Below are 12,987 nucleotides of genomic sequence, written 5' to 3' on the forward strand. Positions count from 1 at the left end.
GCTCTTAATTGACTGCATCATAAAATATTTTTCTTCTCATAATTTTAACACATCACAGACCAACTGTCTGGTCATGTAACAGGTCCTTATGTTTGAGATGAGGATCTTCACTGTACAAATGACATGTCAACAAAATATATAAATGCACCAATAATATGAAATCTATCTTTTGATAAAATTATCAACAACAGAGGTGTTAGTCAATATATAGGTTGTCCAAGAAAGAGTGCACACAATTATAACATTTTTATTGAGAAAATAAACAGAGCCAGGAGCATCCAGTCTTCACGGCATGAAACAGCAACTCACAACGTTTCCTGCAAGATAGAATGGAAGAGGTGCACGACCTGCAAGTTCGCCGGAATTAACGTCGATGGATTTCTTCCTTTAGGGGCACACAAATCACTTGTTTGCAAGATGTGAAAAACTGCATCATCCATTATGTTGAAATTTGAGCCAACACTTTCCAGTCTTTTGAATACCAGATTTATATTGTGCGAGTAACAAAGAGAGCTCAAAGTCGAAGTGCTGTTTCATGTGGTGAGAACCGTTCTGTTTATTTCCTCAATAAAAATGTTTAAAATGAGACCACTCATTCTCAGATTTCCTGCAAAAATGGCTCCAAGCTTACACACTAATCCAATAAATTATCACAGTTCATTGTTTCTAGTTAATAATGCAACACAAACACAAATAACCAGACTCTTGCTGAGTGCTACCAGTATACTGTCAGAGAATACATTTGAAGACAACTGGTGAACTGCATGATGCAGAAAAAATTAACTCTTAATGACTAATTCTTCATGACCGCAGTGTTCCACATACAGTGAACAGTATGTTTAATGCAGGACCCAAGGATCAGCAAGATTATTTGCACAGATGCTGGCAGGAATAACCCTCTTCAATGTGTGTATAAATGAATGGAAATCTTCTGCATGCCAAATAAAGCCTGTTTTATGGTTAACAAAAACAGTGCAGAATCTAGTCACTGTATATACTAACAGGAATAAAAACAACAATTTGAAATTGGATGTTTCTTCAAAACTAGACACATAATGGTAAAAACGATGTTTTTCAAAGGTTTGTAGAACTGTCACCATACCCAACAAAGATAATTAGCTGCAGTTTTATGACCTGTATATGCTACACAACTAACATTAAATGGCTCCAATGTCTTTCAGATTTCACAGATGCAGCACACAGCAGTGGTATGTCAAATCACATCTTTGTATATGGTGACACACATAAAATGTTAATGACTTCACATTTTAAGGTGTCTGTATATTAACCAAGAATCTAAAGCTTAAAGTTACCTGACTACATGATTTGGGTCCAGAAAAATTAAACATTTTCTAGGATAATTCACGCTAAAAAACATCCTTCTCACCCCTAATATTTGAACGATTAGTTGCTTGATTGGCTGGTTTAAAGTTGGTTCATCCCCAGATAATGTTCGGAACCATCAAGACATCAAATTATATTTAAAAACAAAAATTAAAAAACTTTAACCTAAAACTAATCTAACCTAATTTTTGTACCATAATAGCACGTTTTCTGTTTCAGACCATTAGTTATGTCACTATGAATTACTCACCAGAGCATTGCCGTGGACCATGTAAAGATGTGTCCTTCTCTTTACAACTCATTAGTGCGGTCATAAACAGCCTTGCCACGAATTTAAGGTCTTGTATGGGTAATGACCATAATTTTTTTCTTTCTTTGTCAAACATTGCTATTGAATTTCTAGCCCAAGATAACTTGTAAATATCATAAAGGGTATGAAAGAAATATCGGAAATATTCTTGCATTTAATGACCACATTTATCTGTTGTTGTTTTTGGGGGTTTATTTACTTTTACTAAGCCTATGAAACTATTTCAATTGAACTAACTCACCTAACCTGGATTTTCAGTTGTATTTACTTACTAGTAACACACACCATTTGAACTTACCACATGAAATTAGTCACCAAAGTGTAAAGATTTGTCCAGATTCGTTGAAAGCATCAGGAAGAAGCAGACATGCTTGATGAATATTAGGAAGTTTTAAGGTTAAGAATCCACAACTCCTAACTTTGTCTGTTAAAAAAAATGTATTCAAAAGGAAAGCCACCTTAAATGCAAATTAAATTAAAACACTGAAATTTCGTCATTATAATACAATTGCAGAACAGAAGGGTACAAAGAGATCTATGTTCCAATGCAACATTGTTGTTTAGATGCTGTGATAAAGCTCCTTGAAATCTTAGCTACTGAATAATACAGTAAAGCAACTACATGCACCGACCCCCATATCTCAAAGTATGAGCCTCAATAAAACTGCACTGGGCAAGAAAGGTAACTGGGATTCAATTCATGAAAACAGAAGGAATTCTTTTCACAGTATAAATCAGCCGGAGCATGAAGCTGATCACTCACTTCCATCCATTGCTGAGATAGGGTGGATTGAGTGTTACACCCCTTCTTCTAGGCAACATGGAGTTTTCCTCCTGGGGCTTCCCCAGTTTCTCTGTGGCATCCCAACAATCACTCCATTCACACACAGAAGAAGGCAATGGCAAACCACTTCTGGATCACCTGCCAAGAAGGTATATGAACAGGTCCCAGTCCGAGAAAAGGATGGAAGGATCCTGTTCATATGGACCTGTCATCAGACAGAACACTAAATAAAATAAATGGAATGGGTTACCAATGCCCATTGGGTAAAAAGAAAAATCTCATTGTCCCACTTAGGTTTTAGACAAAACAGTTCAGAATGTTGTCTTGGATAGAGTTTTGATTCTACAAATTAGTTTGTAGAGCTCTAATTGTACCAAAGGAAACATCACAGTACAAAATGTTATTTTAAGTATACAGAGGGATAAAAAAGTCTCAGAGTTTTAAACTCTGTGTACTAGAATGCTGATTGTTTCTTCCTACTGTAATCATCTTTTGGCAATATTCAACATTATTAGGTAAACAAGAAAAGCTGCACTGTTCAACACCTAGAATGTTTGCTGCAGGTTCAAGTCATGTCCTTCTGTTATTCTCTCTATGTGCATTTGACACAACTAGGCACATGAGAATTGTGCTTTTTGTTCTCGGCACTAGTGGAGGAGAACATTGATCTAATGTTAAAGCATTCTTCCCCGACTTTTTGGCTGGAAATAGTGATTTCTCAGATGCAACTCGTAGTCTCCAGCTCTTGACTGGTTAAGTGGATATATTAACAGGTAGTACTTTAAAAGTCCGTAATCTACAAAGATGCCTCATGCAAGATACCCTGACTACATAAATGTGAAGGAGGGTACTTTTATGTGAAAGTTTGTACATAAGAAGGTACTGTAAAAATATATGAATGGAGGAAAAATTAAACTCATTTACAACATGAATGAATTAGCAAATGTAACAGAAAGCAGTTATGTAATTCTTCTGAAATATAACAATAGGATGTTTTCTAGGTCAGCATTTTATATAATATATGCAAATAATTACAAATAGCCACATAGTAGGGACTTCTCAATTGTATTCATTAAACATGATTGTGTTCTATTCCTAAAATAAAGCCAGGAAGTTCCTGTAAACACACGGCTGAAACGCCTTCATTGGTGACAACTGGAAGCATCAGTAAATCAAATGAGACAAATAAAACAGCTTATTAGAAGCACATTCTTTCTTTCACGTAAAAATGCCTAACAGGATTTTAATGTTCACAAAACGTTCTGAAAATGTCTATTATTTTGAATGCGTAACTGAGCTCTGTGCTGGCACTGGGACCCTGAAAAATTTCTGTTGTCACAGCCACTGATTCAAATGCCAAAGCTAGTCATTCATGTTGACTCGTTCCAAGTAAATTATGCCCCTGAGATGCCCTGAGAGGAATAAGTTGATAGGTCTAAAAAAACAGGCCACAGAGGCCACAAAATCAATTTGGTTCATCTCGTCCATCAGCATGTGTGATGAGAGTCCAAACGCTGCTTTAAGTTGCAGGTAAAATGAACAGGAGCTTCCCCATTCGTAAACCACAGTTTGTTACACTGTCAATGGCACAGGCAACAATATTTGATGTAATTCTGTTCAAATGTGAATAAGACGCTCTAAGAGTTGAAACACTAACAAATAAACATGAGGACATTACCTGTTATTCCTGTCCAAATATTACTTTTAAACTGATGTTTCATCACTGAACCCTCTAACAAGGCACCTGTGACCATTTGATTATAAGAGCTTCATCTTGGCTTGATTTTAGGAGTCGAACACAATCCTTATATATAACACACACAAACTCTTTGTTTCCATTATGAAGACGCACTTAAGGCTCTCAAGGAGGGAACAATTGCAAAGGCCAAGTTAAAGTTGGAGAAGCAGCAACACAGTGTCAGAACTCTTAGCTGTAAGAGACTGAAGACTGTATTGGAATTAGTGTAATTTGATTAAACTTTATTCATTTAATTATGATAAATGAACAGACACCAATTGCAATGACCATTCATTAGTACCATCAGCAAATCTGTCATAGATTTCACTGCATTTTAGTATCTAATGACCAGAAAGTCTTCAGATCTTTCTAGAGGGAACTCATCATCGTCATATTAAGTTCTTACATCCAGACCTTCAAGAAATATAAAACTGTAACACTTAAGTAAATTTAAAATGAATACAGAGAGATATTTACCATATACCAATATTAATATTCAAAATATCTGATCACTTAAAGCTTTAAAAAGTAATCTACAGTCATCTGCTGACAGAATGTTAATTCTGACCAGGAAGTGAGTAGTCAGGGACAGAGATTACTAGACCTATTGCCCTCTTAATTAAGTATATGGTGTATATTGTGTCAGCAAGCACTGTTTGCTTTTACGAACTTTATTATGACAAGTGTTCACAGTGCATTCATCTTTTGTATTAACTCACATGATCTTGAGTGTCAACTGCAGTTTCTTTTCAGTTGTTCAACCCATCCTGCCTCTGCCTCTGCCTCTCTGCATCTTCTCTTTGCTACTTAAGATTGGCGTGACTCTTGCCCCTTTTAACTTACTTCAACACCAAGAAATATATCTATTCCTTTTGAAGAATGATTCCCTTAACATTTTAGTTTTGTTTCCAGGATTTCCACCCTTTCTCGTTCTATTCCTGAGAAGGCCAAAACATGTGCCATGACGGAGGCAGTATGACCTCCGAAACGTTGGTTAACATCGACCAGACTACACAGCGCAACAACCCAGAAGACGGAAGTCTTCTTTATTATTACTCTTGTACGCTGCTACTTATAGTGGCAACGATATCAAATATTTCTCAAGTGGGCACAATGTATATTTTGTACTCCTTGGCCTTTGATTTAAGAATGATCATAATTTCCTGCAGTGGAGAACATGACCTCATTATGCTACTGAAAATTTTATTATTTGATGGTACCACACCATTGACCATGGAGTTGTTAACCCAACGTCCCTGAATTAGAAAATGAATAAACACACTAAATATTATTTAACAAACAGCATTTCATACATAGGAAGATAATATTAAAATCATCTCCTAACTGGTTCGAACACTCAGCAAGTACATCAAATATTGTAAGTTCTCCATCTGAATCTGTCATTGCACAATAAATTGTGAGTAAACACAAAATAGTCATGTATAATTTTTAGAAACCATCAGAAATAATGACTATCATTAGGACTACTAGAGCAGTTCTTAGCAAGTCAAAATGCCAATATATATGGCACAGTGTAGACTAATATTATAAACTTCAATTTAAATTACAGGCCGAGTTTAGAGACAACAAAATTTCAGACCACTTATTTAAACATTGCCTATTATGCTTATGTTAATCCATTGATATTAGGTTATAATTCAAGGCCTTTTATTTCTGGTTGACAAGAATATTTTGGTTTGTATTGTTTTTTCTTTATGTCAATTAAGGGCATTTACAGAAGATTGAAGGAGTTTCATTATTTCATGCAACTTATTTGAAGAAAACCCTTGGTGCCACTTACGGTGGTTTTAGTGGATATATTTATTTATAATATTACCATAACAAATCAGCACTTCAGTACAGTTTATTTCCATCAACCCTAGCCAATAATCTGGTGATTTTCTCCACTTAATGAACATTTGTGCGATGCAGTTTTCAATATATTGTATGCACAAACCCTGTGTAAATGAATTAATATACAATGGACGCCACTCAAGCAATGTGTTGAATCTGGTTCACCTTACATGTTTTTGCAGTCAGAGTATATGTACATATTGTTCTGTTACGTTGTAAAAGGTCTTTTACCTCATATATATCTCCATTGTTTTTATTTTTCTTTGTTTGTGTGTGTTCATACAGAGAATGTCCTTCAGTGGACATAATTAGTTCTATCTGAATCTGAGATAATCCGTTAAAGTTTGAGTCTTTGCTGAAAAAGGTAATGTATTTTTACAGCTGCACAGTTTTTGGTTATGCATACTACACTGTGCCTCTTTAAAAATTTTGTTCAAATTTGAGTCATATATTTTATAGTAATAGTCCTTGTTATTTCAGATCTGAACCTGGTCGATTGGAGTCCGAACAACATTCTGGCAGTTGCTCTTAACACCAGTGTGTATCTGTGGAATGTTGGTAATGGTGCTACTCAGAAGTTGCTCAGTCTGGAAGGGAGTGATTTTGTATGTTCTGTGAATTGGATGCAAGAAGGAGATTGTCTTGCTGTGGGAACAAGTATGGGAGTTATACATGTTTGTTATGTTACCCAAAAAGTATATATTTATCCACTAACAGAATTAGCTGCGTGTAAATTGCCTGCTCTTGAAAGATGTTACCTTCAAGTTAAGTGGGAGGTGTGGATGAAACACCTGTATTCTTTGATATGACTACCAATGTGACAATATTGACGTTAAACATTCAAAATAGTGGTGGCTATGGACTAACTTAGAATAAGAAAAAGAAGAAGAAGAAGTTCTGCTCTCATTTCATGACATTTGAATGAATATTTTTGGGTTCTCATTGTTTTGTAATTTTAGAATACTCAAAATGATTAATTGAATTGTTTTGCTTTCAAAGTTGTGGGATTGCAGCAACATGAAGTGAGTACGTATCATGGGCGGTCACTCGGCACGTGTCAGCTGTCTGTCGTGGAATTCCTACATTCTGAGCAGTGGTTCTGCTAGTGGTCAGATCATTCACGATGATGTTCGACTTAGAGATCACAGTGTGGCTGTGTTTTCTTCTCATACACAAGAGGTGAGAAACCGTGCATAGCGAACTCCCGGAGGATGGAGACAATAGTTTGTGCTAACTATGCAGAATCCATTGGCATGTTTACAGACAGATTCATTCCCACAACTAAATGAAGGTCTACTATCCATCATTTAATCACTTCTGCTGACAAACTACAAACATTACGTAGGCCAGTTTTAACAGTACCCTGGTCTGCTATCCCTCCCCACCACACCAAAGGTCATGCCATAACTTACGCTGTTAACTGCAGGGACCTAAGTTTCTGTACAGGGTAGTGATATATTCATGGCAGGAACAGATTATAGTTTTGGGAAGGAACACTGGCGCTACGAATGTTTCAGATAAGTGTTACTAAAATGCTATGTCACGTTGACAAATGTGCATTTTCCCCCTCACATCCCTCTTTAACCTCTGCTTTTAGATTAAAATATTCACATGCATGCAGTCTCTTGAGAAAACTCCCACGGTCATAACATCATTTATATTGGATGTGTTATTGATAACTTCACTGTTTTCAGGTTTGTGGACTAAAGTGGTCTCCAGATGGCAGATACCTAGCCAGTGGTGGAAATGACAATATGCTGTACATTTGGCCAGTTGTTGCAGGACGAGCTTACTCACACCCCCAACCTTTATACTCTCTCAGGTAAGTGGATACTTGATGATGTAGTTTCGTATTTGTGAGATGAGTGGACGTCGTACTCTATCATATAAATTCCATGAAAATAATAAAATGCGATTGTAGACATATATTGTATCTTGAAACTGTTCCAGTGTTGGTAACTTGATTGTATTTTAGTCAAACATTCTTGGACTGTCAGTCATATCAGTTGATTAAAAATCACCAGTGTTTCAGGGACCATCTCCATCATTGCTCTAGACACACAAATGATTTTCACAAGGGAATGACAAACACGTTTTCAGTTTAGTAGAATTGCACTGCAAAAATTGTGACATTCCATTCCAATAGAGAGATGCTTATTTTCCTGCTGTGTTGTAATTTCCAGTGTTTGTTTGTAGTGCACATCAAGCAGCTGTGAAGGCATTGGCAAGCGGTGGTGGAACAGGAGACAGATGCATTCGCTTTTGGAACTGCAATACTGGTTGTTGTTTCAACACCATCGACACTAAGTCTCAGGTAAGGCCTGGATATTTACTGTATTTAAGACCCCTTGACTGCCATGACTATAGAAAGTACATAACTGCTTAGGCTGATGCACTGTTAAATTTGGAAGGTACAGTAGCACATCTATAGTTATTAAGTGAATAATTATTGTTTTATTTAAAAATCTGGGCAGCCATGTTAGTGTTGTGTCAAAAACCAGCATTTCAGAGACACTGATAATGGAGACGGAGCTAGTCTCTGAAACGTTGATTTTTCACTCCACATTGACATGTCTGGTCATTTGAGAAGATTTTATAACAAATAAGTAACGTGACTTGTGTTTGTCAATTTACAAACATCTGAAATGTGTGGACTGTTGCCTAACTACTGCATGATTATCTTGTTGAAGCTTGTAATAAAATGGCCATTACCTTCATATTCAACTACTGTCTTCTGTTTGTTAGACATTATTACCACTAAGGGAAGGTTTATGAATGAAAAATCTTTATGTGTGTGTTAAACATTTTTTCATCCTCTTACTTCATAATTGTCTTGAATTTTTAAATCTGTCAGTCATTTGTCTCCTTGGACTGGGTTATTTAGTGGATTTTGTTACTTCCTTGAATCCACTGAAATATTTACACTGTAAAAAATTTCTTACAGGTATGCAGTCTTCAGTGGTCAGCTACATACAGAGAACTCATCTCAGGTCATGGCTACGCAAATAATCAACTAATTATCTGGAAATATCCATCAATGACAAAGGTAAATGATCATAATTTTAGTGAGATGAAATGTTAATAGAGAAGGGATTGAAAATGAATTGGTTATTTCTGAAAGGTTTGTGTTGGGAGATGTCTACGAAAGTTCACTCAGGATATTTTCATGTATTTTAAAATTATACATATATAATTGTTTAGTTGGAAGATAAATTTATTTCACACTTATTTTTCAGCATCCTGTGGCTGAGATTTAATTCTTGTAGAACAGGCTTGTGTTAACAGCCACTTTTGTATATTATTGTCTGACTTAGTGTTTAGCACCAAAAACATGATGATGATTAACAAATATTTTGTAACCAAAAGTCTTCTTCCCCCACTCTCTATTTGCTTCATCTTAAATCATGAGTCAGTATACGTATTTATGCCGCAGTACATGGCACCAACATGAGAACCTGAAATCTCAGAAAACGTTTTTCCAATACTGTCACGGCAAACTTTGTAATTTATGTTTATTTTGATATTGTTCCCATCACCTTTACTCTGCCGTGCTTGAGGGAATGAAAGAAGAAAATGGGGTGGTTTTCCTGGGCTCTCAATTTGGTCTCAACCCACACCTCCTATGCTTCTTCCTCTTGACCTTCCTTCTCTCTCTGTTGTGTTTTTTAACCTGTCATTCCCATCTTTATCACAGCCTCCATTGTGAACATTTTCCTTTCACTTTCATGTTCAAAGCCTTCTTTGGGATTTGTCTATTATTCATTCTTAATAAACCATTGCCCATACCATCTCCTTCTGTTCTTTGTTAGTTTTTCTTCCATGGCATTTAACTTAGATTCTCTTTCATTTTTTTAAATTTTTTATCCTATCTCTTTTAGTATTTCAGTCTTTGCTTCTTCAAAATTGCATCTCTGCTGCCATTAATCTAGTAGTTCAGGATTTTACTATTTAACATAAGAATTATGATCCTTAAATTTGGATTGAAACTCTTTTATTTTCATCATTGCACTGGGTAAATATTTTAAATTTGTACAGGAACCACAGACATTAATAACTTCTGTGGTCCCCGTACAAATTTATAAAGTATTTCCATAAAATATTTTTCATCTAAATGTCAGACAGGATCTTGTCGTCCAAACAAAACACTAACACAACACGAATACCAGTACCACCTTCTGCGGGCAGAGTCAGTTTGTATTTTTACTGCAAGAGTTTATTGCCAAACCCCAAAGCTGGAGAACTGGTCCTTGCACAATTTTATCAGTAAAATGAGAGCATTGATTAAGTTAATTAAATCAAGTCTTGAATTAATTTCATGTTGCTGAATTAACTGGACACACAGCACGGGTATTGCAACTGGCTGTCTCCAGATGGAAGTACAGTGTCGTCTGCTGGTGCAGATGAAACTTTTAGATTGTGGAAATGTTTTGCTCCTCATCCTATCAAGAAGAAGAAAGAGATAAGAGACTCTAAGGCTGCTCCGAGCATGTTTAAGGGAATTCGATGATGAAATTTGGTCACACAAATTATAATGTATCTATTGAAATATTCAATTCTTCAATTCTAGCAGAATAATGTAGAAAAATTTATGGGCATCAGTTTAGGCTGTAGCTAAGCTTTCCTTGTGTTCAAAAATTGTTATAATGCGGAAAGGTTGAGAATTTCTCTTCTTTGAGAATGCATGAGTGATGAAGTACCTGACTTAAGATATGTGTCAATTCTGGGCTTTTGTGAATGTGGTAATGAACATTGCCTGAGGTTTCATAACATCACAGAGTTATGTGAACAGCTGAATAAAAAAATGTAGTTTGTTAGACAGGACTTGCCATAAAATATTGAAATTTGTGTTCAATCTCTGAGTGAAATAAGTCAGACTGTATTCTGGTATCATTAATACCAAATGTTATTTTTCTTTCTTGTAGGACAGAACATGAAAAAACTCTAAGGCAACTAGAGTACCATTTTTTATCCATCATAAAGAACACAAAAAAATGGTTCTTTCCTGAATTTGGCTTCACTAGTGTTGGTGCATTAGCTGTACCATTACTTTATATTCATACTTTGTTCTTTGTTATATTACATTTGATACACTTCTGTAATGTCCCTGTCCTAGACATCTATTTATTTCTTCTGTAAATATGATGTAGAGTGAGACTTTACTGGTACAAACTATGGAAGAGCACATGCTAATGAATGCCATTTGGCAAGACAGCTTCAGATTTTCTCCTTGCCACTACATCCGGACTGGCCACCGTAGTCTTTTATGTAGTGGGAACTGGGAACTCTTTCCCCAAGGATTGAAGTGGCCAGAGTGTGAAGCTGTTCACTTGTATCCATTTAGTGTTCATGTGCCTTACTTCCATGTTTACACATATTCAAGGCAAGGGAACAACTTTATATTTTGCTTCTACATATTAATGTAAAGTTTTGTTTTCTTGGCGGCAGTATTAATTATCGGTTTGGGGGGGGTGTATTAAGACTTGGTTTTACCTACTGAATGTAAATATTTTTATATATCGCAGAGAGCTAATTTTTTCCCTATTTTACAATTTAATACAGTGCCAGGAACCATTCTAAACCCAGCTGCTGAGAAATTGGATGTGATTAGCACGAGGCTGGAGGCCCGCCAGCCTCGTGTTAAAGGGTAAGGTAATAAAACATCGAGTAATAGTCAGGACATTACAAAGAAGTCATCAGATGTGTCAAGCAGAGTCCATGATTGTAAAGAAGAAACCAGTTAATTTGTTAGTGCAGAGGAAGGAAGACAGAAATCCAAATTACAAAATGAGAAATGGACAGTAAACTGAATTGTATGTTCCTCTAAAACTTTGGTAAACTACAATCCTGTTTCTACTGTACCGTCAATAAACTCCAGCATTAAAGTAAATGCTTCATAGATTCCCTTGTTCACTAATCGAGCTACAAGTACGAAAATAATATTGCAGCTATTTGATCCTTAACTTCGTTCCTGGTACTAATACTAACACTGCAAAAGGGAATGAATTTTCTTTTCTGTATTTCATCCATTCCTTACGTTTACGGAATTACAAATTTTAAGAGCATCAAGCCCATTGGGTAACACAGATGGAGTGTGAAGCATTGAAGTTACGAGAAATACACACATCTAGAAAGTTCTAATTGTGTAATCTTGAAGGTAAGATACCACTTGTGTAACATAGGTGTAAAAGGAAGGATAATATTAAAATGTTTTTGAGGAACTACAGTATGTGGGAAGGGTTCAACTACCGACTTTTGTGAATAAGTTAATGAACTTTATTGTAAATATCCAAGAACATTTTCAAACTAATTCTGCTATACACCGTGTCAACACAAGGAACAAAAATAAGCTTCATAGACCAATTGCTAACCTCTCATGTTTTCAGCAGAGTGCATATTATGCAGGATCAAAATTTTCAACAGTCTACCATCAAATCACACAAATCTTGTAAATAAAAAGGCACAATTTAAACTAGCATTAAAAAAAATTACTTAATTACACACTCCTTTTACTCTGTCGATGAATTTCTAATGTTCACAATAAAATGCACTGGAGGAATGTAAGCTGAGAAAATTGTGGCAGATACTCATTCCGGGATGAAAGCATCAGTACATGTGTACTAAATAATCGTGATGCATCCAGATTATGATTGTGTTGACATGACTTTTTATTATGGTCTATGACTAAAATAAAGTTGCTACAAGTGCATGTACTGTTTCTTTGCAAGACCTTATTCCAAGTGAAGATGAAGATGAAGATGAGGAATCAGAAAAGTCTGAAATAGAAGCCCCTAAGTCTTTATCAGAGAAGCAGAAAAGAAGGTTGGTTAAGTAAGTGTATCATGACTTGTATAGTGTTTTTCTTTGGAGTTGTATGAATGTGCTAGCATTTAATCATACAGTGAAAGCAGTTTCTTCAGTTATGCTCTTCTGTATCTTTACATGGAGGCTATACTAATG

The 12,987-nt window shown here is 35.8% G+C and overlaps 2 protein-coding genes across 2 annotated transcripts; both read left to right on the forward strand.

The window, feature by feature from the left end:
- Positions 1-1,135: 1,135 nt before the first annotated feature.
- On the forward strand, positions 1,136-6,839 carry LOC147871435 (cell division cycle protein 20 homolog). The gene is made up of 3 exons (XM_087361310.1): positions 1,136-1,208; positions 1,564-1,693; positions 6,511-6,839. The coding sequence occupies exons 1-3, from the start codon at positions 1,191-1,193 to the stop codon at positions 6,837-6,839; spliced, it is 477 nt and encodes a 158-aa protein (XP_087217436.1). The 5' UTR covers positions 1,136-1,190.
- A 225-nt stretch (positions 6,840-7,064) lies between these two features.
- LOC147871436 (cell division cycle protein 20 homolog) lies at positions 7,065-12,736 on the forward strand. The gene is made up of 5 exons (XM_087361307.1): positions 7,065-7,209; positions 7,725-7,852; positions 8,227-8,344; positions 8,975-9,076; positions 10,373-12,736. The coding sequence occupies exons 1-5, from the start codon at positions 7,066-7,068 to the stop codon at positions 10,535-10,537; spliced, it is 657 nt and encodes a 218-aa protein (XP_087217433.1). The 5' UTR covers position 7,065; the 3' UTR covers positions 10,538-12,736.
- Positions 12,737-12,987: the final 251 nt, after the last annotated feature.

This window comes from Zootermopsis nevadensis, unplaced genomic scaffold (genome assembly GCF_977971745.1).
Source record: "Zootermopsis nevadensis isolate Lab colony 2312 unplaced genomic scaffold, Znev_1.0 Znev_ptg000057l, whole genome shotgun sequence".
In the NCBI taxonomy this organism is placed as follows: Eukaryota; Metazoa; Arthropoda; class Insecta; order Blattodea; family Termopsidae; genus Zootermopsis; species Zootermopsis nevadensis.

Excerpts from the sequence above, each read along its gene's own strand:
- LOC147871435 (XM_087361310.1), top strand. Across the intron at positions 1,694-6,510 it reads GAATTTAAGGTCTTGTATGG|ATCTGAACCTGGTCGATTGG; the intron begins GTAATGACCATA and ends TTGTTATTTCAG.
- LOC147871436 (XM_087361307.1), top strand. The coding sequence starts at position 7,066 with ATGGGCGGTCACTCGGCACGTGTCAGCTGTCTGTCGTGGAATTCCTAC. Across the intron at positions 8,345-8,974 it reads CCATCGACACTAAGTCTCAG|GTATGCAGTCTTCAGTGGTC; the intron begins GTAAGGCCTGGA and ends AATTTCTTACAG. Across the intron at positions 9,077-10,372 it reads AATATCCATCAATGACAAAG|CACGGGTATTGCAACTGGCT; the intron begins GTAAATGATCAT and ends CTGGACACACAG.